The 26397-nt window shown below is 45.8% G+C and overlaps 1 protein-coding gene across 1 annotated transcript in view; it reads left to right on the top strand.

The window, feature by feature from the left end:
- The window catches only part of LOC308378267 (retinal-specific phospholipid-transporting ATPase ABCA4-like), a gene marked incomplete at both ends in the record, with an annotated part of 48862 nt that extends 22815 nt beyond the window's left edge, over window positions 1–26047 (top strand). The window contains 36 exons of the mRNA XM_080855129.1: window positions 1–95; window positions 1141–1345; window positions 1898–1975; window positions 2222–2473; window positions 4778–4955; window positions 5976–6107; window positions 6447–6586; window positions 7407–7544; window positions 7813–8003; window positions 8271–8376; window positions 10795–11000; window positions 11508–11565; window positions 11839–11916; window positions 13258–13436; window positions 13800–13924; window positions 14220–14318; window positions 14825–15014; window positions 15377–15471; window positions 15591–15623; window positions 15744–15849; window positions 15966–16040; window positions 16370–16539; window positions 16782–16959; window positions 17158–17273; window positions 18256–18403; window positions 18739–18862; window positions 20179–20308; window positions 20887–21007; window positions 21334–21396; window positions 22448–22554; window positions 22705–22846; window positions 23118–23252; window positions 23635–23738; window positions 24270–24362; window positions 24736–24985; window positions 25931–26047. The exon at window positions 1–95 is cut by the window's left edge and continues 127 nt beyond it. Coding sequence (XP_080711255.1) covers window positions 1–95; window positions 1141–1345; window positions 1898–1975; window positions 2222–2473; window positions 4778–4955; window positions 5976–6107; window positions 6447–6586; window positions 7407–7544; window positions 7813–8003; window positions 8271–8376; window positions 10795–11000; window positions 11508–11565; window positions 11839–11916; window positions 13258–13436; window positions 13800–13924; window positions 14220–14318; window positions 14825–15014; window positions 15377–15471; window positions 15591–15623; window positions 15744–15849; window positions 15966–16040; window positions 16370–16539; window positions 16782–16959; window positions 17158–17273; window positions 18256–18403; window positions 18739–18862; window positions 20179–20308; window positions 20887–21007; window positions 21334–21396; window positions 22448–22554; window positions 22705–22846; window positions 23118–23252; window positions 23635–23738; window positions 24270–24362; window positions 24736–24985; window positions 25931–26047 — 4757 coding nt within the window. The remainder of the gene's footprint in view (window positions 96–1140; window positions 1346–1897; window positions 1976–2221; window positions 2474–4777; window positions 4956–5975; window positions 6108–6446; window positions 6587–7406; window positions 7545–7812; window positions 8004–8270; window positions 8377–10794; window positions 11001–11507; window positions 11566–11838; window positions 11917–13257; window positions 13437–13799; window positions 13925–14219; window positions 14319–14824; window positions 15015–15376; window positions 15472–15590; window positions 15624–15743; window positions 15850–15965; window positions 16041–16369; window positions 16540–16781; window positions 16960–17157; window positions 17274–18255; window positions 18404–18738; window positions 18863–20178; window positions 20309–20886; window positions 21008–21333; window positions 21397–22447; window positions 22555–22704; window positions 22847–23117; window positions 23253–23634; window positions 23739–24269; window positions 24363–24735; window positions 24986–25930) is intronic.
- Between the last annotated feature and the right edge of the window lie 350 nt (window positions 26048–26397).

Below are 26397 nucleotides of genomic sequence, written 5' to 3'. Positions count from 1 at the left end.
CCTGCAGCGGCATCATCTACTTCACCCTCTACCTGCCGCACATCCTCTGCTTCGCCTGGCAGGACCGCATCACCAAGGACATCAAGATCATGTTTGTGAGTGGAGCACGGGTCACTAGACACGGTTGCGGATTATTCGGATCCCTAAAAAGTACAATTTCCGCGTCACATGACGTCATACAGGGAGTGTAACGTACTTTCAGGCATTGGTAGGGGTAACGAGACCTAGTTTTTAGCCTTATACTCTAACCCTAACCCTAAAAAATCCTAAGAAAAAGTTGATTCTGACACTTAGAAAACTTTTTTGGTATCCGATAAATCCGCAGCCACTAGACACCCGGTCTACGCCTAGTCCTGAGAGATGGAAGCGTGTGTGTGATTAAAGATACTGTCTCCAGTGGGGCCGTATTCCTCCATATCATTAGCATATGTGACTCTGAATCGTTTGCGATTCGTATATGGACCTTTTGACTCATGACTCATATTTGTTGATCTGAGATAAATAAATAACAATAGACACATTATTGTTGAGGGGTACATAAGTCCTATATGTGCTAATATGATACACATTCTAGTGTAGCAGAGCAAACAAAAGTCCTCTCTGATCCCGGAGTAGGCGCTATGTGACGTGTCACTGCGGTATTTACAGTATCCCTGACAAACATGAAGAAATAGAGTGATGAGTGATCATACGAGACGTGTGTGAATATTTGCCCAGGTGCCTGAGGGGACTGTTCAGAGTTCTTTTGTACAGTCAACTGTAGTGTGGTCAACTTACGTAACACAACAGCCTGTGGTTACACACTGATTGTTTGCTAAGAAAGGTGTGAATGAACCTGATGAATGATTGCTAGTATTTCAATCACCTTCCCTTTCTCTCGCAAATTTACTTTTATATTTACTTTCATTTGTCCTCTCTAAAACTCATTCACTCACTCTCTCCATTTCTTTCTTTCTCTCTTTCTTTCTTTCTCTGTTTCTCTGTTTCTTTGTTTCTTTCTTTGTGTATTACTTCTTTCTCTCCCCCTCTCTCTCTCTCTCTCTCTCCCTCTCTCTCCCTCCCTCTCTCTCTCTCTCTCTCTCTCTCTCTCTCTCTCTCTCTCTCTCTCCCCCTCTCTCTCTCTGCCTTACTCGCTACCAGAGTCTGTTGTCTCAGGTGGCGTTTGGCTTCGGGACGGAGTACCTGTCTCGCTACGAGGAGCAGGGTCTGGGGCTGCAGTGGGACAACATCCAGACCAGCCCCCTGGAGGGTGACGAGTTCTCCTTCCGAACCTCCATCCTCATGCTGGGCGTGGACACCGTCCTCTATGCCCTGCTGGCCTGGTACCTGGACAACGTCTTCCCAGGTGAAGCAGCACCACCACCACAAGCAGAGAGGAAGTGGTGTGAATGAAGAGACGTGTAGAGACTGGCCTTCCTTTGTGGCAGGTGGACTCTGTTGAAGCCGTTTTCCAATGACGTGTGAAATCACTGCAGCGTGAATGAGCAACACAAATGGCGTGTTTACATTTCCAAAGCCAACGACTGTTAGGGATGCATAGAAGGTTTCCTGGTATTCTCACCACTATGCCAGAAGTGATCAGATCTAATTATACACGCTCCTGAAACAGCAGGTTAAGGTAGCTCCGTTACTGGAGAGCCTGAGTGAGGTCACCTGCGGATCCTACTGAGCCTATCATCAGGAGAGAGCCGCACAGTTTGTGAATCTGTACACACACACAGTCCAGTAAGGTCACGTGTGCTAGCTCCAGCTCCGCTACACTTGTAGCATGGTGCTCGCTAAATAGCTTGATTACAACAGCATCTCATTGAGAATTTGACCCAGCATTTAAAAGACGTCGTCCATTTGGTTTAATTAGGATTCATTTCTGACTGTCCTTTTTTTAATCCACTTCCAGGGCAATATGGCATCAGTCGGCCATTTTACTTCTTCATCCAGCCCTCCTACTGGCTTGGCCTTGAGCCCCCCGCACCCAGTGAGTATCCTGTAGACAGGAGATGCAATCCTGATTGTGTGAGGCCAGTGTAGTAACCTAACACTGCTGTCCATTGTTTTAGCATTGAAGTGCAGTCTTTTAGTAGACACTTCTTAATATGACTGACAAAGTAGTGAAGCTCTAGACACATTTTATAATATGCTGACTTTGGTAGAAGAGTTATGCTATCAGAGTTAGCATCAAACACACACGCTCCTATTTGACTGTCCGCTGTCCTCCTCTTAGTTCTGGAGAACAAGGAGGTGAAGCAGGAGAAGCCGGCGTTCGACAACCTGGTGAAGCCTTCCCCCGAGAAGCAGGTGCCAAAGCCGCCTTCTCCGGAGCTCAAGGTAGCCGATCAGGAGAGACGGAGCTCCTGCCAGCACCAGGACATTCGGGAGAAGCTGGAGAAGGAGCGAGATGAGCTGCTGAGGAAGCAGGAGGAGCAGGAGGAGGAGGAGGAGGAGGCCTACCATCACCTGTCGGAGGAGCAAAGAGGTACGGCACAGGCATCAGGGGCGACAGTGGTCCAGGAGGTAGAGAAGTCGTCTAGTAATCATAAGGTTACTAGTTCGATTCCCTGTCTAAGCGTCCTTGAGCAAGACACTGAACCCCTAATTGCTCCTGATGTGCAGTGTGCCATCAGTGTATACATCCTTGTAAGTCGCTTTGGATAAAAGCATCTGATAAAATGACTAAATGTAAATGTAAATGTGCATCAGCCCAGAGCAAAAACCTCAATAAGTGAAAAAAGGGTCTGCATGGGCTGGTTTGTGTATGGTTGGGCAAGGCCGTGACTGGCATGTTAATTACAGTTCAACGTGACATCTGAGATGGGATGTTGTTTAGGAGATGGGGCCTGAGTCACTGCTACTATTACTTAGCTTCAGGTGAAGTCTGAAACAACAGGCGATAAGGGCCTCCATTCCCACGAGTACCGATGCACACACAGAGGAACAGGCAGGGTTCTCTAAAGCTTGCATGTGATAATAGACTGCAATTGACACACACACACACACAGGCACACACACACAACCACACACACACACACCACTGTTCTAGTCAGGAAATATGCGGATCATGCCCTTGAGTGTGTTTGCTTTAACTTGCAACACAGTAGGCCTGGTGAAACATTGGTGTGTGTGTGTGTCTGTGAGGTCTGTTCGTGTGTGTGTGTGTGTGTGTGTGTGTGTGTGTGTGTGTGTGCGCGTGCATGTGTGTGTGTGTGCCTGTGTGTGTGTAACCGTGAGTGTTTGTGTGTGTGTGTGTGTGCGTGTGTGCATGTGTGCCTGTGTGCCTGTGTGTGTGTGTAACAGTGAGTGTTTTTGTGGATGTGTGTGAATTTTGTGTGTGAATTTTGCCAGAGAATGCTGGTCAATGTAAAACGGAGGTTCTTGTTCCACCTCGAGTGAACGGCATTCCTTTCCACTGATCTCACGCTACTCAGCCACGGCTGTCGCGGCCGTGCTTTGCTTCTCTCCTCTCTCACCTCCCTCCTCTCCTCCTCCTCCTTCTCATCCCTCTATCTCTCTCTGATGGTTCCCAGCACCTCTCCACTCTGTTGTGCTGTATCCCTTTTTTCTACTTTTGGCTTTGTGGAAGTTAAAGCGGAATAATCCGTTCGCCTCAGTGGAAGTGTAATGGAATGTGTGGAGAAGGTCCAGTGTTACAGTGTATCCTTTCTCATAGGAAAGAGATTGAAGGGTAGGGTGAACTGTCTGATGGGGAAAGATACCGCCGTTACCCACGGACCTTAACTTCGACATGGAAAACAAGTGCTACGTCTTAGCAAATGAGAAGGTCGGCGTCAGGCAAACTGGAAGCTGAAGAATACGTGTAGCAATAGGACTTCCTTGTAGATAGGTTTGGCATTGAACTAATTGTGGCCTTTGTGTCAATAAAGGCTACTGCACTTCAAGGTCACAACAACTAGTCTAAAAGGAGAATAAAGTTGTATGGCATCTAAATTAAAGGCACCCAGTGCAACTTTCGAGGCTTAAAAATAAACATTCAATTTCTAGTCTTTTTTACACGTAGTAAGTTTCAATAACTCCATACCATTACATACCGACATTCAAGCAGCAAAGATGAGACGTCGTTGTGTGGTGAGAACTGATAGAAAATCGATAACAACAACAATCGCCGCCATTTTCTTTATTTTTTGGTAACCTACAATAAATAAAGCAGGTTCCAGTCAATGGAAAAATGGCTTCTCCCCACCGGCGATTGTTGTTGTTTACGATTTTCTATCAGTTCTCACCACACAACGACGTCTCATCTTTGCTCCTTGAATGTCGATATGTAATGGTATGGAGTTATTGAAACTTACTACGTGCAAAAAAGACTAGAAATTGAATGTTTATTTTTCATTGAATGTTTACATAAAGTTGCACTGGGTGCCTTTAATAGATGTGTGTGTGTTTTTGTGTATATGTTCATCACACCTTCCTTTGGCCCTTGGGGAAATTATTCTTTAAGACCAGTCGGGCAGAGGTGGTAGTGTGTGTGCGTGTGTGTGTGCGTGTGCGTGTGCGTGTGCGTGTGCGTGTGCGTGTGCGCGTGTGTGTGTGTGTGCGTGTGTGTGTGTGTGTCTGTGTATATGGGTTTGGTTCAATTATTCAGTTCAAAAATGAAGCAGAAATATGCTGCCAGATGCGTGTGTACATGCTTGCATGCGTGCATTTGTCTTTATGGATGCATGAGCAATCTGGCCTTTCTCAAAGTATTGATGTGTGTGTGTTCATGTACAACTAGATGTGTTTATCCTCCGTATGCCTTAACCCCTTGTGCCTCCTCTCCCAGGGAAGTCGTACTTTGAGGACGAGCCCGCGGGGCTGGTCCCGGGCGTGTGTGTGCAGGACCTGGTGAAGCGGTTCAGTGGCAGCTCCAAGCCTGCGGTGGACGGCCTCAGTATCACCTTCTACGAGGGGCAGATCACCGCCTTCCTGGGCCAAAACGGAGCTGGCAAGACCACCACCATGTGAGGGACTGACTCATACAGCTGCATCACACACACACACACACACACACACACACACACACACACACACACACACACACACACACACACACACACACACACACACATATACATACATACATACATATACTGTGCTCAAACACAGAGTGCATTCAAATTGAACACACCCTACATACACTAAAAACAGATAGACTCGGATGGATTCAGTATTCATGCATTGTCATGTACTCTCCAGTACACACACACAACTTTCCTGAGCCCACGCACACATGCATACAGTGACCTTTCAAAAGCTTTGCATAAGATATGACTATATATCTTAATGGAGACCCACCTATGGATGTTCCTCTTGCATGGAGATGCCTTAGGCCTCTAGTCACTGGCGTCTGACTGTAATGTTTTTAACAGGTCTTTGGCATCTGTCAGTTTGACTGATGAATAGTTTGACATTATGAATAGTTTGACATTACAGGCATTAAGTGGTTCACATCAGGCTTAACTTGTGTGGGAGGAAAGATTTATAATCTGGAGGGGTATGACAGGAAGGAAAATGATCGCTCCTATTGTATTATATTTTGTGTTATATTTGGCAAATTTTACTGATAAAAAATATAAAAACTATATTATATTATATTAGAAATGTCTCTATGAGGTACCTATGTTATTTGAATGGGTTTAACAAACACATGACTTCATTCAGGAGACACCCAACCAATCAGTACAGTGATTTTCTTATCAATCATATCACCAAGTCAAGGTAGCAGACATGCAAAGGGATGGAGCGATGAGCTCATCACTTAAGGAACGGGATGTGCTTTTTCAGCTGTTGACTTTTAAAAGGAATTACTTCCATGAAAAGCACTGATTAACTTTAACAACGGCCAAACGCTGACTAACTTTAACAACCGCAAAACACTGACTAACCTGAACTAATGCATTAACATGTCTTGTGGATATCTTGTAGTATCCCCTGGGAGAGTGAGAGACTGTAGTTTAACCACATGTCATTTTCCGCGTCAGGTCCATTCTCACCGGAATGTTCCCTCCGACCTCTGGGACGGCCTCCATCTACGGGAATGACATCCGCACAGACATGGACGCCATCCGCCAGTCCCTGGGCATGTGCCCCCAGCACAACATCCTCTTCAACCAGTGGGTCCCCCTACTCCTCCTCCTCTCACCCTCACTGACAATAGCAGCGCAGGCTGCTCCAGTGTAGGCAGGGATGGATAGATTCAGTTGTTTCTTTACATCCTATTGTTTCCATTCCCCTTTACTTACTCATGATTTGTGCCTGTATTTCTGTCACTCTCTTATCTCCCCTTCTCTCTTATCTCCTGAATCGATCTCTCTCTTTACCTCTCTCATTCTCTCTCTAATTCTCCCTCTCATTCTCTCTCATTCTCTCTCTAATTCTTTCTCTAATTCTCCCTCTCCTTCTCTATCATTCTCTCTCTCATTCTCTCTGTCTCTATGTCCGTCTCTCTGTAGTATGACGGTGGCGGAGCACATCCTCTTCTACTCACTGTTGAAGGGCAGGCCTCTGCCAGAGGCGATGGAGGAGGTGGAGAACATGCTGGAGGACCTGGGCCTGCCACACAAGAGAGACGAGGAGGCCCAGAACCTCTCCGGTGGGCATCAGAACCCTCGGCTGGGTTATTGTCTGTGCTTACGACTCTCAATCCACTGCTGTGTGGCTTTTCAGAATCAGAATCAGAATCAGCTTTTATTGGCCAAGTTAGTTTGCACAAACAAGGAATTTGTCTTGGTGCAGTGGCTCTCAGTGTGCTTACACATATTACACAAATATCACAACACAAAACAATACAACATTGCAAAACAATACAATACAACAGTGCAATGATTGGTGTGGAGCAGGAGCCGGTTCCCTCTGATTAATGCTAATAGGCTCCTGTGCCACGGTCAGGCTGCTGTGTAAGATCTGGGATCATATCACCTGGGGGAGATTTGGCTAAGCTACAGTTCACCAATCATACACTTGGTGATCCATGGCAGTACATCCAGTAGGCTGACATCTGCATCAGTTCTTCTGAATGCGTTCCAGTTCCTTGTAAATCTCATTCACCTTGGCATTGCTGCTCTTCTTGATGGGTGACACAAATGCACAATTAAATGATGTGGTCTCTCTGGGGGGGCACTGTAGCTCACACAGCAGCCTCGACCACATTCAGGCTTGAAGCTCAAGGAGGTCACGGGGTCGAATCTGGCCCGATGCCATTTCTCCTGTCCACTCCCCACCTCTTCTCCCTATCATTTTCTGTCCAACTCTGCACTAATCTAGGCATAAAAGGCCAAAAACAAATCTTTAAAAAAAAAAAAAAATGATGTGGTCTCATAGTACCTCATACCTCTCCTCAGAGTCATGGTGAGATGCTTGTGCTGTTCTTATTGTGGCCTTTGCTACTTGACCTTGATCTTCTCATTCTTCAGGTGGCATGCAGAGGAAGCTCTCTGTCGCCATGGCGTTTGTTGGCGGGGCGAAGGTGGTGTTCCTGGACGAGCCCACGTCAGGAGTGGACCCCTACTCTCGACGCTCCATCTGGGACCTGTTGCTCAAGTACCGCGAAGGTAGCCTTTTTGCGCCCCCTGCTGGATACATTTAAAAACAGCACTTAGTTTTTCATTGACCCATTATACTGTATGCCAATATTTGTAATGTACAGTAATATTATCTGGAAATGTAACCAACTAGCCCCTTTTAACAAAGGGTTTGGCATTGTAATCTTTGGTGTATTAAATCAGTCTATATCCAAAAATGGAAACTGAATTGTGAGCAAAAGGATTCTTTGTGTAGATCTATACCAATGATATTATATCATTTTATTTCAACCTGAAGGCCGTACGGTGATCCTGTCCACACACCACATGGACGAGGCAGACCTGCTGAGTGACCGTGTGGCCATCATCTCCCAGGGCCGACTGCACTGCTGCGGCTCCCCCCTGTTCCTCAAGAAGCGCTTCGGCGCCGGCTTCTACCTCACACTGGTGCGCCGCATGAAGGACGAGCCGCCACGCATCAGAAAGGAGGTGAGGAGGAGACTCTGAGTGTGTGTGTGTGTGTGTGTGTGTGTGTCTGTGTCTGTGTCTGTGTCTGTGTCTGTGTGTTTGTGTTTGTGTGTGGTTGTAGTAGTGAAGTTGCAAAGTAAAGTATAGAAACTAATTGTTTTTACGTTTAATGCGTTGTGATCTCCATACATTTGAATGCGTGCAAGTTTTGTTATGGCAGCAGTAGCTATAGTTCTCGCACCATAAATTCCGAGAGCTTGTATTCACACTGTATGTTTTCTGTCTCAGGCGCAGTGCGACTGCACTGACGAGTGTTCGTGTAAGTGCTCGCTCTGCACCAAGTTTAAAGATGGAGTCCTAGCCGAGCCTGTGGTTCTTCGTAGACAGATGGAAGGTAGGAGTGTCGTCCCTTTGTCCTGATAGCTGCCTGGGCTAGCCACTCCACTCAGCTGTCAAAATAAAGGAGGATCTGTAGTCTGCCGATGGTTTTAGTTGGGGTATACCCCAATAAGACCAAACCAGGGGTGCTCAGGCGGCATAGAGGAAAAGCACTAGCAAAACTGACCCCTTTAGTGTGGGTCAATTCACTCTGCCTTTGGTTTGGCAAGGGGGTCCCTACACACACAACTGGCTGTTGGGGTAATAGATTTGCTCAAGGGAGTGTGACATGGTTATGGTTGCACATAGTGCTGCAGTGGTACCCCTAGCCTGTCTGTAGCAAAGCCAATCCAGCTGACATGCACGGCAATGGTAGTAAATGGTAGTAAAAGACAACATATATCTCACTGACCATAGTCAAATAGATTTTAAATAGTCTTTTTATAGATGTTATAGTACACAGCAGAAGTGAGAACACCCCTGTGCAGTATCACTTAAATGTCAAATGATTCAAAATTGTATCACCTTTTAATTATTCGCATTATTTCTAAGTTGACAAGTAGAGTTTTTCCTCTCATGAACAATCACTAGCAAATACTCTTATATTAAAAATTCAGGCCTCAGTAGAAACTCAATGCATCAAAAGTGTGATCACTGATTCACAAGTACACCAATTACACCTGTGATTTCAATTGCAATGAACATGGTTATAAAATGACCTGTGAACACCAGAACCTTCTCACTTTTGGACCCATGGGCTGTATTTATCTATATGCCTACATCATGAAGTCACACGGAAAATAATTGGCAGAGGAATTGAAGAATCTGTTTGTGAGACTTCACAAAGATAGAAACAGGATAGATCGGTGACCAACTAAAAAAATCAGTCGAAAAACAGCTGCAGCAGCAATCAGGAGGTATAGAACGAGCCATAGTATCACTAATCAGAGTCGCAATGGCCGCTCTGCTGAACTGACAGCAATCAGGAGGAACGAGCCATGGTATCACTAATCTGAGCCGCAATGGCCGCTCTGCTGAACTGACACCACGGACAGTGCACTACTTTCACAGTCTAGCTCTCAACAATAGACGGGCAAGTGCTTCAGAATTGGCACAGGGGTTATCTGTGGAAATCTGAGTTTCTGTGAGCGCTCAGACAGTGTAGAGACCTTTGCATAATGTCAGCCTCTAGTGATGGCGTCCAAGGAAAACTGCCCTGGCTCCTTCAGCAGAAAACGGCAAGATAAACTTAGCTCAAGAGCATGAAAAGAAGCCTGGTGATTATTGGGAGCACATTCTTTGGTCAGATGAGGCCGAGATACATGTGTTTGGCTCAGATGGGGTCCAGCATGTTTGACTTGAACCTGGCCAGGCCACAGCAACATGATATCCTTCATGCCGCGGAGGATTTGAGTCTGTCTTGAGGCAATGCAAGGCAAGACAACTTTATTTATAAAGTGCATATAATGCCCATGTCCAACTCATTGTGCTTCACATACAGTATACAATAACAGGAAAGGCAATAGAGAATTCAAATAAATACAATAAATAAAATTAAATGAAATAAAGGTGGAGATTCAAATATTTTTAAAGATAAAATATTTGAATCTCAGTATTGAAAGATGCACTGTCTTTGTAGCATTGAGCTCCTACTGTGGGGTCTGTATTTTTAAACATAGTAAATCTAAAGGGTTAGTTTTTCATTTGACATAATTGCAATACCCTTCTATTCAACTTCGAAGTAATGCATTTACTGTAAGGTGATCCAATTTTGAATCATTTGTCTTTAAGTGATCTTGCACAGGCGTGTACTTACTTCTGTTGTGAAGTGTAGACAATATATTACTGAATGTGACAGTATTTTTACCTTTTTCCTGTTATTCCCCAGTTTTCCCCTTTGTTCTTTAATCAGTTGTCAGGGTCTGAAACATTAAGCAACAAAATGCCTAAGGAAGAATAAAAGAGGAAAAATACAAAAAAAAACTTGAATAGCCTTGCTTCTTCAGTACTATAAAGTAGTATATCAAAGTATTCCAGGCATATTCATGAGTTTAGTTAGACTAGATTTGATTTGATATTTGGGAATGACTTATGTTTAGCTGCAGTTCAATTGAATATCAGTCCAAAGCTGTTCTGATGTATCCAAACCCTCAGATAAACTCATGTCTTCTCAATAGGATTAGAAATCACATCATCATATCTCTAATATCCTCCAATCATATAGCCATCCTGCAAATATATGGTTTTAAAGGAATGGTTGTGTTTGTGTGTGTTTTTGTATGTATGTGTGTGCATGTGTGCATGCGTGTGTGTGTGTGTGTGTGTGTGTGTGTGTGTGTGTGTGTGTGTGTGTGTGCGTGTGTGCGCGTGTGTGTGTGCATGCGTGTGTGCGTGTGTGTGTTGTGTGTTATGTGTTACATCTGCTCCGTCACAGGGGATGTGGAGGCCATCACGGCCGTAGTGCACCATCACGTCCCTGAGGCCCGGCTGATCGAGGAGATCGGTCAGGAGCTGAGCTACCTGCTGCCAAACCACGGCTTCAAGCACCGCGCCTACGCCAGCCTGTTCCGCGAGCTGGAGGAGACCCTCTCAGACATGGGCCTCAGCAGCTTTGGGGTGTCCGACACGTCCCTGGAGGAGGTGGGTGGGTGTGTGTGTGTGTGTGTGTGTGTGTGAGTGTGTGTGTGTGTGTGTGTGTATTTGTCACGTCCCTGGAGGAGACCCTCTCAGACATGGGCCTCAGCAGCTTTGGGGTGTCCGACACGTCCCTGGAGGAGGTGTGTGTGTGTGTGTGTGTGTGTGTGTGTGTGTATTTGTCACGTCCCTGGAGGAGACCCTCTCAGACATGGGCCTCAGCAGCTTTGGGGTGTCCGACACGTCCCTGGAGGAGGTGGGTAGGCTAGTGCAGCACACCGGGGCTTCATCCAGCCTGGCTGTTTTTTAGTTTGTCTGGCTTTGCACATTTGATTACCTCTTAATTTCTGCTTGAATCACAGAAATAGAGGGTAAGTGAATCCTATAATCCTATAATGTATTTAATGTCTGGGTTTAATGTATTGTTCTGCTTTTGTAAAACAAATTATGATTAAGTAATCACAAACATGAACCTTCAGAAGTATTCATTAAGATGTGTTTGTCTTTTTGAAGATATTTTTGAAGGTCACAGCTGATGGAGAGTCTGTTCACCCCAGCAATGGAGCAAAAGGTAGGAGTCCGTTGGTTTGGTGTAACAGCATGTCTGGTGTTAGTGTTCTTCTAGTCTCTTTCCTTTGGTGATCTGGTATGCTGTATTTGTCACTGTACATGATTTGTGTACACCTGTCTGTCTCCTGTCCATTGATATGCATTTCCTGTGCATTCCTCTTTCATCTGCCCCCCCCCCCACCCCCCCCCCCCCCCCCCCCCCTCCTGTGTGTCCCTTCGTTGTAACCTCTGTGGTTGGCCCTCCCTCTCTTGGCACTCATTGTCGGCCATTCAGTCCAGAGTATGTGGCTGCCAAGATCCTGTGCCAGCATGTTGGCGAGCAACAGGGCGGCAGTGGATGTTGAGGCAGCAGGTGATGGTCCCCCCAGGCTGGTGCTTTGGTTGATGGAGGAGAGCTCGAGCTCTCTCTCCTGCTGCCATCCACAGCTAATCCCCCAGTTACCCCATTCACTCTTGGCCAGGGGTTGCCTGTCTTGCATGCAAAGCTGTCTGTATGTCACCCTATCTGATGTACGGCACTGTTGTATTACATAAGGTACACTGAGAAAATAGCTACAAGCAGCGATCAAGGGGCCAAGTAGTCCAACAGGGCATACTTGATGTGTCATCATGTCAAAGGCATGGCTGTAAGCAGAGATTGGCCTAGATATGAGCTCACTTCCTGTTTCTGAATTGGATAGGCTGTAATGGACGAATGGTTTTGAAAAAAACCGTCAGATAACTTCTGTTGTTAATTTGTCTGAAGATCATCTGACTGCAGAAAAACTTTTCAAAGTTTTTGATTAAATCCAAAATGGCAGCCGTATACATTTGGCCGATATGATAGGTTGTCATGTCTCATCCAGGTTTCACACAGGATGACTGATATCTTTATATGATCTCATACCATATGACCTGACCACACTGGTGCTTTGCAAGCAGTGTCAGCTCCCTGACTGTGAGGCAAGCTGCAATAGATGCTGAAGTCAGAAGCTTCAGACAGGAATGTACTATAGTTCTTTAGTCATAGTCATAGTGCAGTAGCTTTGGAGAACTGAGTGAGTGAATTACAGTTCATTGCAGTCCCTTCATACAACCCTTCTGTTTGTATGAAATATAAATAGATAGTAAACATTTGAATCTTGTTAAGGAGCGGGCATGTCTTTCTAGGACTTTGGCAGAAGGCTCTTAAGCTGGTACAAGCAGACCAGGCTTCTTTTAGTGTAAAGATGTGGAGGATCTCAAATGTCTGCAGTGAAGTATGCTGAAATGGAAATGTAGTGTACACTGGTAGGAGGGACACAGATGTAGCCTGCTGCCCATTGGTAGTGCAGAACCCGGAAGCTACAGTAGATAGGTGGCTGCTTAGTGATAGTTAGTAAGTAAGTAAGACTTTATTTATACAGCACATTTCGTACAAGAGTTGCAATTCAAAGTGCTTTACATAAAATCAATAAAAGCAAGCAGCAGGAGCGATAAAATAATGGTCAACATCGTATCAGAACCTGATGTCCCGATAGGCTTCTTGAAATATTAAAATCATAATAAAAGTAATAAAACCCGTCTGCCTGGTATTTAGCTCAGTCGAAACCATAGTGCTGCTTCATAGAATCCGCCCTACCCTGATGTCTTCTAAGTGGCTGCATCGCCCTTTTGTGAGAGGCTGCTAACAGATCAGTCATGTTGTTCTAACTTACTTTCTCCATCACCTCAGCAGAAAAGGCTAGGAATAAGGAGGTGCACGCTAACGGCCAGAGTGGGAGGATGACCGACGGCGAGGGCCGGGGCTCCAGACAGGTGAAAGGAATGAGTCTGATCATCAAGCAGTTCCTGGCCCTGCTCATTAAGAGGTTCCACCATGCCACACGCTCCAGCAACGACTTCCTCGCCCAGGTACACACCACTGTGTGTGTGTGTGTGTGTGTGTGTGTGTGTGTGTGTGTGTGGTACAGACCACTGTGTCATGTGAAATAATGTTTTTGTGAACAATAAGGAACGGGTTACTATTCAGGTGGTTATATTTTTTTAAACAAACTGAAATATTGTCGATATAAAATGAACACCATTCTCTGTCAGTTCTATTTCATCCTTACTGACCACTAGACGGTGCTTTCAAGCACTGGATGATCCACCTCGCGCACACGCAGAATCATCCAGTGCCTGAAAGCGCTGTGTAACGGTCATCCAGGATTCAAAGAACCGTTACATACGTAACGTTCATTGCACATGTAGAGTGAATTCTCTCTCTTCCTTCAGATTGTCCTTCCTGCCAGCTTTGTGTTTGTGGCTCTGTTGTTCAACACGGTTGTCCCACCATTTGGAGAGTACCCCAGTCTGACCCTCACGCCCTGGATGTACGGCCGACAGTTTACTTTCTTCAGGTGAGCTCTGCCCCTCAAGTAGGAGACAGGAGCACCAAAGCAGGTCTTCATATCATTTTCTACTATACTCTTCAAATGCATTTCACAGTTGAAACATTTCAGACCATTCATACCAATGTGCATGTCAAGGTCCATGCTTGTTTTGTTGTATTTGGGCTATTACTGGTAGAGCTATCAAGCACATGCAGTACACTATCAGTGTAAGACTGCATTGGCTTGAATGTGAATGATGAAATGCAGAATGAATATAAATCCAAACTATAACGCTGTTTTCTCTCTACTGGCCATCTGTTAGCAATGAGAGGGCCCAGGATGCTGGCATGAGGAACTTTGCAGACGTGCTGCTGAACAAGCCTGGCTTTGGAACGCGCTGCATGGCCGATGAGCCCCTGGAGTGAGTGCTGCTCTACAAGAAGTGTCATGCATGTTCTAGACAGTATTCAGATCAAGCTTTTAGTGTTGAGTCATCATGCATTTAGACATTAACATTTAGTCATTTAGCAGGCGCATTTATCCAAAACGACTTACAAGGATGTAACATTTAGTCATTTAGCAGATGACTTTATCCAAAGCAACTTACAAGGATGTATACACATTTTACATTTTACACTGATGGCACACTGCACATCAGGAGCAAGTAGGGGTTCAGTGTCTTGCTTAAGGACCCTTCGACAGGGAATCAAACTAGCAACCTACAGTTGTTACTAAATTACTTCTCTATTTTTGTGTTCATATTGTGTGTGTATGCATATGCATCCTCTTCAGTTTGCAGTATGTGTGTGTATATGTATGTATAATATATATACACACACACACACACATCATTTATTGTGTTTTTGTGACTGAATGCTGTGTGTGTATATATGATAAGTTCTTCACCTCTCCTCCCTCTGCTGACAGGGACTTCCCCTGCAACAACATCACCACTGAGTGGGAGATGGCGATGGTGAACCCGGCTCTGATTGAGATGCTGGAGGGCCCAGTGTGGACGCAGCTGCAGCCCTCGCCCGGCTGCCAGTGCAGCACGGCCGCCAAGCTCACCATGCTGCCAGTCTGCCCCGAGGGAGCTGGAGGACTGCCCCCGCCACAGGTTACACACACCAGGCACTGCACACACACACACACACACACACACACACTAGGAGACATGCGTCCTGTACAAATACACACGCACACACACACACACACACACACACACACACACAAGGAGACATGCGTCCTGTACAAATACACCAATAAGAATGTGAGTGTAACACACACACACACACACACACACACACACACACAAAGGCAGACAAGAAAGCATGCACAAACACATGCACAGATATGCAACCACTTGAATGTTTGTCATACGAGTGTTTGCACTGTATCCAGAACTTAAAATTCAAATTAAGTTGCTTGCATATGACTGATTTGACTTTGACTTTTTTTTTTTTTTTTTTTACTTTGCAGAGGATTCAGTCGACAGGAGATGTGTTGCTAGACCTGACGGGCAGAAATATTTCCGATTATCTGGTGAAGACATATCCCACCCTGATAAAGGCCAGGTAGGGTGGTGTGTTGTGTTGATTTAAGTCATTCTCAGCCTCTGTGTGTTCTCTGAAAGGGGGGAATGACCCGTTACCACCATGAGTTCCAATGACCCAGTGTGTTCTTTGCTCCACAGTTTGAAAAGCAAATATTGGGTGAATGAACAAAGGTACGTGTTTGACTTGCTTTGCTTCCTCCAGTCACTTTTTCAAAAGATAGTCCTACACTGCCCCCTAGTGGATTTTTTTTGTGAGATCTCTAAACTGTGCGCGGGTGTTCTCTTGGCCAGGTACGGAGGCATTTCTGTGGGAGGTCAGCTTCCAGTCCTGGATGTCAAACCCAAAACCCTCCAAGACACAGCGGTCCAGCTGGGACGCTTGCTCAATGTCACAGGGGTATGTGCGTCTGACGCCCCTGTGTCATGATGTGTGTGGGAATTAAAATAATATTGTGATTCCTAAAAGGTTTATACTCTACTGATATCTTTTGAAATCTATATTTTTTTACTCAGGGAAAGTATTCCAAACTTGCTATGGAGGAGATAGGAACATTTCTTAGATACATGGAGACGGAATACAATGTAAAGGTGAGACCTGCAACCTCATACATGCAGTATACATGGATGGATACATATATACAGTACAGTACATACTATTAATTCCTACACACACACACACACACACAGAGACACACACACACACAGAGACACACACACGCACAGAGACACACACACGCACAGAGACACACACACGCACAGAGACACACACACACACAGACACACACAGAGACACACACACACACAGTCACACACACACACACACACACACACACACACACACACATACATACAGTGGTATTTTATTTTCCTGTGGTTTGTCCCTGGAATTTCAAATTCATGAACCCTATTTGCTGTAGGTGTGGTTCAACAACAAAGGCTGGCATGCCATGGTGGCCTTCATGAATGTGGCTAACAATGGCATCCTGAGAGCCCATCTACCTGGCAGTGCCAACCAGGCGGAGTATGGCATCACTGTCACCAACCACCCCCTGAACCTCACCAAGGAGCAGCTCTCCGAAATCACAGTGTATGCTTTTCCTCTGTAACACTTTCTAGGACGTGTTTGTGTATGTCAAGACCAATATTTATGAGCATGTTTGTTTCCATATTCTAGCTCAGAATTGCATGGAATTCTAAAACCATAGACTTAGACATTCCACTTTGAGATACAAACTATCTTGATTCCATACTCTTATTGTGCATATTTGTGTTTTTACATGACACCTCTCCCAAACTCTCTCTCTCTCTATCCCTCTCTCTGTCCCTTAGTCTCAGCACATCTGTGGATGCGATGGTGGCCATCTGCGTGATCTTCGCCATGTCCTTCGTGCCGGCCAGCTTCGTGCTCTACCTCATCCAGGAGCGGGTGACGCAGGCCAAGCACCTGCAGTTCGTCAGCGGCGTCAGCCCCATGGTCTACTGGATCGCCAACTTCCTGTGGGACATGGTCAGCGTCCCACACAGCAACGCCACAAACACACTAATACACCCCAAATCCGAGGCTCCAAAACAGATGTCTTGTATTTCGTTTGTTACTCCTTTCTGAGACGTCCTGAGGGTCGGGGATTAGGAGGACGTTGTTGCGCTCTTTTCCACTAAAGGTTCCAAGACAAACAGGAGTTTTTTTTTATTTTGTCTGCATTAGGTGAACTACTCAGTTAGCGCAGGGCTGGTGGTCGTCATCTTCATGGCCTTTGATAAGAAGTGCTACACCTCGCCTGACAACCTCAACGCCCTGATCGCCCTGCTGTTGCTTTATGGGTAAGGCCTCTATTCCGTGTGCTCCCTGAACAATGGCCATTGCATGGTTGCATTGCATTATGAGTGGATTTAACACGTGCTATGATACCGGATCTGTTTATAATTTATGTTTGAAAATTTGAAATACAGTGTACAGTATATGTGATACAATACAGTATGGAACACATGCACTTTTAGGGCCTAGGGTGCAAAGATGCCTCCCACTGTACGAAACCTGGAAATGTGGCTCATTATTGTTGAATTGCACGATTTAATTGAAGTGAAATTTGTATGTGGGGAAGCCAGTGAATGATTCATCATCAGTTGAGACGACAGGTGGACACTGTACACTGGACTAAGTCACAGGTGGGCACTTGACACAGAGTCCTTAGATCATTTTCACATTTCATGACTATAGTGAGCGGCACCTCATCTGTTCTCATGCTTGGAGTAGTTCACATGGCTTGGGCCTATCCCTTCAGCAGGTTTGGGTATACCACTATGGTGCTATGTGCCCACTTAGCGGGGTGACTCCCAATATGAATGTCAGTGACTGTGGCGCTCGGCTCTGCTGCGGGGGAGGGGTGTGGGTATTTGAGGGGGTCATTTGTCAGTCTCTGGTGTTGGCCTGTCATTTCTCTCTGGTGAACCTGAACTTCTATCTCTGTCACCACCGGATGAACAGCCATCACTAACCCTATCAGATATACACTGAGCAGCATAGCAGCTGCCTGAGCGGCTATTAGGGGTTTTGTGTGAACATTCTTGAATGTCAGTTAGGCAAGTTCAAGGGTCCTGCACAGGTTGTGGTGGGAATTGTCTAAACTGATAAAGTGTACTTGTACTAATTGTGGCCAGTTACTCAATCCATCTTCAGCTGCTGTCAAAACAGGTGGTTCACTAGCTAGAGAAATCACATTAGTACATCTCTGCACTTCACTAGTACTTACTGGTGTTTCTGTCGTCTACAAAATCATTCTCTCTCTCCTTTCTCCCTCCTCAGCTGGTCTGTGACACCTATGATGTACCCGATGTCGTACATGTTCAGTGTACCCAGCACGGCTTACGTGTCCCTGTCAAGTATCAACCTTTTCATTGGCATCAACAGCAGCGCCATCACCTTCATCCTCGATCTGTTTGATACCACAGCAGTGAGACGCTTTCACACAAACATACACTACAGAGTCTGCCTGTTCATGTTCCTTCTTCCCTGAGAGAGTGTGTGTGTGTCTTCTGCATTCATTTTTTATCTCAAGTTACTACCCTTTGGAAAACATGCACGTATAGAATCAGAATCAGATTTTATTGGCCAAGTAAGTTTGCACAAACAAGGAATTTGACCTGGTGAACTGGCTCTCAATGTGCTAGATTTAGAGTATAGAACTTTCTTTTAAATGATTTTTAAATAATAGTCTTTTTTCTCTCTCTCTAAATGTTTTACTCTCTCCCCGATCCCTCTCTTTCTCTCTTTGCACGTCCATCGCAGGCTGTCTACAAGTGCAACCAGCTCTTAAAGAAAATGCTTCTCATCTTCCCACACTTCTGCCTGGGCCGGGGGCTCATTGACATGGCCATGAACCAGGCGGTGACTGACGTGTATGCACGCTTCGGTAAGACCCCCCCCATCCCCAACCCGACTCCCCCAATAGGCCACCATCCCATCCTGCTCTCATTGGTTGCCTGCGCAAAATGCCATGAGCAACCCAAGCTCAACCCCAGGGCCCCTTAGGCTATGTCACTCAGAGGACGGTTTCCTCGGGCAACCGTGGCCTTCAGAGGCAGAGGCCCGATGGCGATGGAAATCCGACTCTGCACGTTTGTCAGTGGTGCCCTTGGAGAGATTCACAACATAGCAGCGGCATTGGAAGGCTTCTGTCCTTCGAAATAGCTTATGAATTTAACAGAATCTCTTCACTTAATGATTAAGTTGATAGAGGAGTAGAGACAAAAGAAAGTGAGAGAGAGAGAGAGAGAATTGTGTCTTGTTGGCATGTGTTCATAAGAGAGTTGTATGAAGAGACAATGAGTATGAATTAATCATCAAAATAATATCATGAAGGTCTATAGGCATTTGGCAGTGTCAGCAGCACTCTAGGCGTCCTGGGTTTCTGGCACGCTTTGATCGTGTTGTCTACATCTAGCAGACCTTTCTTCTGAAACATGTGCAGTTTATTCCTTGACTGTGCTTCAGCCCATGATCTTAATCAGGAGCGTGCTACCAAAATAGATAAAAGGCGTGATTGTAAGTGTGTACTTGGGACTACTAGTCTCTATTGTGTAAACACAAACCCTTAAAAAACTGAGTGAGTGTAATAGAAGGAATTGCATTGAATTCAAGGGTAGACTGATTATACTTGTTGTAAGTGCCCTGGGGACTAGCATGCCACTGTTACACTCTTATCTTTTCACTCTTATCTCATTCAATAGCAGAAGCCAACATTTGTCATTTGACATTTTTTCCTTTATTTGAAAACAAGTGCACCTAGCTATCAGTGGCTGAAATCAGTATGTACACTACAGCAGTGGATGTGTAGTGTTTGTTTTAGCACTTTTGTGGTTTGACTCAGTGGGGTGAAGGCTGATAAGAATGGCTATCAATACTTTTTATGTCAATTCGTATTTCCTTTTCTCTTTTGGGCTGCACCTCACATTAACTGGATCATATTTCAATGTATATAATGTAACATTTTGCGTGATGTTTAATGCAGTGCAATCATAAGTAATTAGAGATATTTAATCAATGCAGATAATGCATTCGAGACTGTTACGGGATACTATATAATCGTCACTATAATGTACAACAACTAACTCTTGTCCCATCATGTTTTAGTAAGAAAGGGACATCGTTCCCTATGCTTAGACTGGGTAGGAGCCTCATGAAGGACTGTGACTCACAAACAGGACTGTCTCTGTTGTGTGCCATCAGGGGAGACCTTCAGCCTGGACCCCTTCAGCTGGGACTTCCTGGGGAAGAACATGGCCTTCATGGCTGCCGAGGGCTTCATCTACTTCGCCCTCAACATCCTCATCCAGTACCGCTTCTTCCTCACTTACTGGTGAGGGAATGCGATCGGAAAAGGGTTGCGGATTTTCCGGATCCCAAAAAAGTACAATATCCGCGTCATATGACGTCATACAGGAAGTGTAACGTACTTTCAGGCATTGGTAGGGGTACCGAGACCTAGTTTTTAGCCTTATACTCTAACCCTTACCCTAAAAAATTCTAAGAAAAAGTTGATTCTGACACTTAGAAAACTTTTTGGGGATCCGATAAATCTGCAGCCTCGAAAAAAGGATGGCATGAGTAAAGGTGTATTTGAGATTGTGTGCTCAATCAACAATCTCATGGAGATATAATATATGCATGTATTTGATATCCTTCTGTGTAAAGCTCATGTTTGAGGGTCTATTCTTTACTTGTAAACACTTGGAAAGATTTGTAATTTTCTTAAACCCAAACCACCTTGTCCGTTGTCGTGCCCTTCTCCTCCCAGGATGCCCGACTGCTGACGTGATTGTAGTCTACCTGGCACAATATTTTTGGCAGTTGAATTAGTTAAAACACTAGCCACTAACTGCTTGTGCTTTTCTTAAACCTAAACCTTGTCCGTTGTCGTGCCCTTCTCCTTCCCAGGATGCCCGACTGCTGCGCCGCCCCTCTGGCGGAGGAGGATGTGGACGTGGCGAAGGAGAGAGAGCGCCTCCATGGGGGGGGCTGCAGCGGCGACATCCTTCAGATCAGAGACCTGACCAAGGTACGCCGCGGACACTGTCTATCCCACCAGGGCTGTGGGTTCATCGGTTTGATGTGTGACATGACTCCCTACTTGCTTCTTTCATTTGCATTACACTCTCTCTCTCCCTCTCTCTCTCTCTCTCTCTCTCTCTCTCTCCCTTTCTATCTCTCTCTCTCTCCCTCTCTCTCTCACACTCACTCACCCACTCACTCACTTTCTCTCTCTCTTCGTGTGTTGTTGTTGTTTGACTCTTTCTCACCCTCTACCTCTCTAGCTCTGTATTCCAATGCTGTCTATGTTTTTTTTAATTCCCCTAATTCTGTCAATTGCTCCTTTCGATCCAGCGGTATACAGGACGCAAGCATCCGGCTGTGGACCGAATCTGTGCGGGTGTGTCTCCAGGAGAGGTACAGTGCATGTGTTGGTGTGTGTGTATGTCTTTGTGTAACTGTTAAACAGTATTTGAGTCTATAAGTCTGTATCTGTGTGTGTGTGGTGATTTATTTATTGCAGGCTGTGTGATTCTACAGGACTGGGTGCCAGGAGGACAGTTAGTAGGCTACTTCAGCATAATTGCTACGAAGCATTCAATCGACGACAGATGGGAAAGCTTACATACTTAACACTGGCAGGAGAATAAGCACTGGTTGAATCCTGCTGTTATCTTGCATGCCAGTCTAGCATGGTGTCCACCAAGCCTGTTCAGAAGAGAGGGCCGTTTGCTATGGTTAGGTGTTTATGGTCTATGGTTAGGTGTAAGTTCTATGGTTAGGTGTATGGTCTAGTCTAGGTTTTAGACAGGTGGTCTATGGTTTTGCCAATCATTGTTGAGGACAGTTCTTTCATGTAAAGCATTTGACTAAGTGTCATGCCTCTTCAGTTCATGTTCTGATACAGTCTCATCTTTTGAACGTCATGTCAGTTGCAGTTGCATTTCCAGAACAAACCTGGTCTTCCTCTGGGTCTTCTAAAAATAGATTTCCTGCCAGTTTCTCCACCACTTCGAGGGTTAGGAAGTAACTTTAATATACAGAGTTGGAGTTATAACAGCAGAACGCATTTGTTTTTGAATACTCTTGAGTTCTTCATTAGCAAAAGCCTTCTGCTGCACTAGCCCAGCCAACAAAGTGGAACTCACGCCAGTACTTTCTGTTTCCAACTGGCCATATGCAATGTAAGCCCGGCAACAAGAGTAATTAACTAACCATTTGAATGTGCAGTGGATGAGCAGTGGATGTTGCATGCTACAGGAGCTGGGCTGGGAGGGGAAATGTGTTTTTTTTTTTTCTGGGACTGGACTCTGTGTTCTTTGGCAGCTCCAGACCTTACAGCGAGGAACAGTTTCCCAGAACAACCAGACGGGAGGTACTCAGAATGAAATGAGACCAGAATTTGACAGATTGACTGATTTTTCTCTCTCTCTCTCTCTCTCTCTCTCTCTCTCTCTCTCTAACACAGTGCTTTGGTCTTTTGGGTGTAAATGGAGCTGGAAAAACAACCACCTTCAAAATGCTGACTGGAGACATTGATGTCACCTCAGGAGAAGCCGCTGTCACTGGGCATAGGTGAATAAAACACAGCATCAGAATCATAATTCCTTATAAACATGGGAATTGGCCTCAATGCCATAGTCCAGGGGGAACACTTGAATATGCAGTATCTAGCTTATTGGTTTTCTAAAATGGTTACCTGATCTGTTTTGAATCTCTCCACAGCATCCTCACCAACATCCTGGATGTGCATCAGAACATGGGCTACTGTCCTCAGTTTGATGCCATTGATGAGCTGCTCACGGGCAGAGAGCACCTCCACCTCTATGCCCGCCTGAGAGGAGTCCCTGAGTCTGAGATTAGCAGGGTGAATACTCTTTCTCTCTCACTCTCTCTCTCTCTCTCCCTCTCTCTCTCTCTCTCTCTTCCTCTCTCTCTCTCCCTCTCTCTCTCTCTCTGTCGCTCACTCGCTCTCTCTGTTTCTTTTTCGTTTCCCTTTTCTCAGTTTCCTTTGTACTTTATATCACTATCTCATAGAATGTTTTTGTTTTGAGGGTTAACTTACACACGGACATGCTCTCTCTGTCTTATTCCACCTACTAAGCCAATCTCGCTCTTCTGATCTTCTGTGTGTTTAGGTGGCTGAGTGGGCCATCCAGAAGCTGGGCTTGTCTGAGTACGCTGGCCGCAGCGCTGGCACCTACAGTGGGGGAAACAAACGCAAGCTCTCCACAGCCATCGCCATGATCGGGTGCCCAGCCCTGGTGCTGCTGGTGGGTACAAAGTCCCCTGCAACTCATCTGACTTCCCTCTTTCCTGGAAGTGCTCAGGAAGCTGCCATGGAGATGCACTACGTCATGTTTCCCTGGAGATACACTACGTCATGTTTCCCTGGAGATACACTATGTCATGTTTCCGTGGAGATACACTATGACATGTGGAGATGCACTATGTCATGTTTCCGTGGAGATACACTATGTCATGTTTCCGTGGAGATACACTATGACATGTGGAGATGCACGATGTCATGTTTCCGTGGAGATACACTATGTCATGTTTCCGTAGAGATACACTATGTCATGTTTCCATGGAGATACACTATGTCATGTTTCCATGGAGATACACTATGTCATGTTTCCTCTGGTGTGTTTGCAGGACGAGCCCACCACAGGTATGGACCCCCACTCCCGCCGCTTCCTCTGGAACTCCATCATGAGCGTCATCCAGGATGGACGGGCTGTAGTGCTCACCTCACACAGGTACACCCTAGTGCTCACCTCACACAGGTACACCCTACTGCTCACCTCACACAGGTACACCCTAGTGCTCACCTCACACAGGTACACCCTTGTGCTCACCTCACACAGGTACACCCTAGTGCTCACCTCACACAGGTACGCCCTAGTGCTGCTCACCTCACACAGGTACGCCCTAGTGCTCACCTCACACAGGTACGTCCTAGTGCTCACCTCACACAGGTACGTCCTAGTGCTCACCTCACACAGGTACGTCCTAGTGCTCACCTCACACAGGTACGTCCTAGTGCTCACCTCACACAGGTACGTCCTAGTGCTCACCTCACACAGGTACGTCCTAGTGCTGCTCACCTCACACAGGTACGCCAAACAGCGCCCCCATCAGTGCACCACAACCTAACCAACTCTGCAGAACATCTGTGCCGTCTCTCACTTACATTTAAGGGGGGTAAAATCATCCTAAAACAACAGTAACTGGTTAAATATTGTGAGTTTTCTTCACTTGTTAAATTATGAATCTTGTCTTCATCCCAGCATGGAGGAGTGTGAGGCCCTCTGCACCCGTCTGGCCATCATGGTCAACGGCACCTTCAAGTGTCTGGGCACCATTCAGCACCTCAAGTACAAGTAAGCACGTTAACCATGTGGCAACTGATTCAGGAACAGATTTAGATCTATTTCAGAGGCAGTTGTATTCTGTGTTACAGTGCCATTTAACAGCATATATCTAATATAGGATTGGAAAACGTATTTCTATGAATCACAGCAATATCACAGAATTATTGTGTGCTGTACTGTAGTGACGATGACCAACAGGATGACCAACAAATATGTATTCAAAGTGTTCTGGATTCATTATGCTCTGCACAGAAATCTCTTTTAAAGTAGATCATCATCGGAAGTCACTTAATCATCAAGCCCTAGAATGGATACATCCACATGATACATCCCACCTCATACTGTAGTTGCTATCTAAGAATGTTCTATGCGTCACCTGTAGGTTTGGTGATGGGTATGTGGTCACCATGAAGATCCGGGCAGCCAAGGAGGGTGCCGTCCCGGACCTGAACCCGGCCGAGGCCTTCATGGAGAGCACCTTCCCCGGCTGCGTCCAGCGGGAGAAGCACTACAACACGCTGCAGTACGAGATCGCCACCTCCTCGCTGGCGCGCATCTTCCAGCTGGTGCTCGCCAACAAGGAGAAGCTCAACATAGAGGACTACTCGGTCTCCCAGACCACCCTGGACCAGGTGAGATATGTATGCCCAAACAACTGGGTACATTGGACTTGCTTTAACCTCACAAGACCACTTTTTAGGTGCATTACATTACATTTTGAATTACACATACACTTCTGTTGTGAAAGAGAGTCATTGAGTCCACAAAGATTAGTACCTCTCTATTCAACCACCTGTAGAGTCCTCTTATCTATAACCAAGGACAGACAGTTCAATTAAACTGTCTTTTTCAAATCAGTTATCTCATCGTCTTTGCTTTGGCAGCCTGACATACAAGGAGGCGGGAGGCTGTTTCTTCAAGAGCACGATCCTTGCCTCCTGCTCTCGCAGTGTCATTCTTTCCACCTAATTCTCTTCAGTCTCAGACAAGCTTGTCATTAAATCGGTACTTGCTAAATGTGGAGTGTGTCTGACTGTCTGTCTGTCTGGGATCAAGCATTGCTTGGAGTTGTCAGACTGTCATGCCAGTCAGGATGGAGACAGCATGGAAAAGAGAGAGAACAAACCCCATGTGGCTCTTTAATTTAAAAGCAATTACCTAGAGCAATTTAGCAACATTGTCCTACTGCTATTTTTGAAGTGGTGTAACAGATACGATCATTATGGGTTTAAGACACATTGCTCCTTCATTTAGTTGTGAACGCCACGGAGTGGAGATAAGCTAATTATAGCACGACTTGAGGCCTTTGTGTCACATTTATTGCTGACATCGCAAGTCAAGCATGGAACGGCAAATGCCCTTGCCTGTATCACCCTCAGACAAGTATAACACGCTTATCTGGAGTAGTTTGACTCCATATCTTCTCCTTGGCTTTTAGAAGGTGAGGTCAGACATTTTGGCTCTCTGCCTCCCAGTTTCACTCCATATCTTCTCCTGGGCTTTTAGAAGGTGAGGTCAGACATTTTGGCTCCCTGCCTCTCAGTTTCACTCCTCTTCACCCCCTTTTGTCGCTGCAGGTGTTTGTGAACTTTGCCAAGCTGCAGTCCACAGAGGAGCACACGATGGTGCTGCACCCCAGGGCTGCGGGGGCCAGGCGGGACGCCAAGGTCACGCCGGAGAAAGCGAGGCACTGAGAACCAGGAGGGGCCGGAGGAGCGGCATGAACCCCAGGATGACTGAGAAGGCCATCTGCTCTGCTCCTACCTGCTCCTGCTGCTACCACTGCTACTGCTGGTGCTGCCGCCGATGCCTCAGGCATTGACTCCTTGCCTGGAGTTCCTTAACAAGACAGTTACTCAAACACTGTCCCACTGCGAGACTTATTAGCCTGCTTTGCACTTCTTATGCCAAGGATCTCTCTCTCTGTTACTGGCTTTCCTGTTAGAGATGCGAATCAAAGTGAGATGAAGGAGAACAAAACCGCAGCAAATGAGTCGGACTCGGATAGTTTTGCTGATTGGCACTTTATTGAAATCAATAAAAC

Source organism: Sprattus sprattus (assembly GCF_963457725.1).
Source record: "Sprattus sprattus genome assembly, chromosome: 17".
Taxonomy (NCBI): Eukaryota; Metazoa; Chordata; class Actinopteri; order Clupeiformes; family Clupeidae; genus Sprattus; species Sprattus sprattus.
Note: the sequence above shows the minus strand (reverse complement) of the source record. Positions and strands in the feature narration are given on the sequence as shown.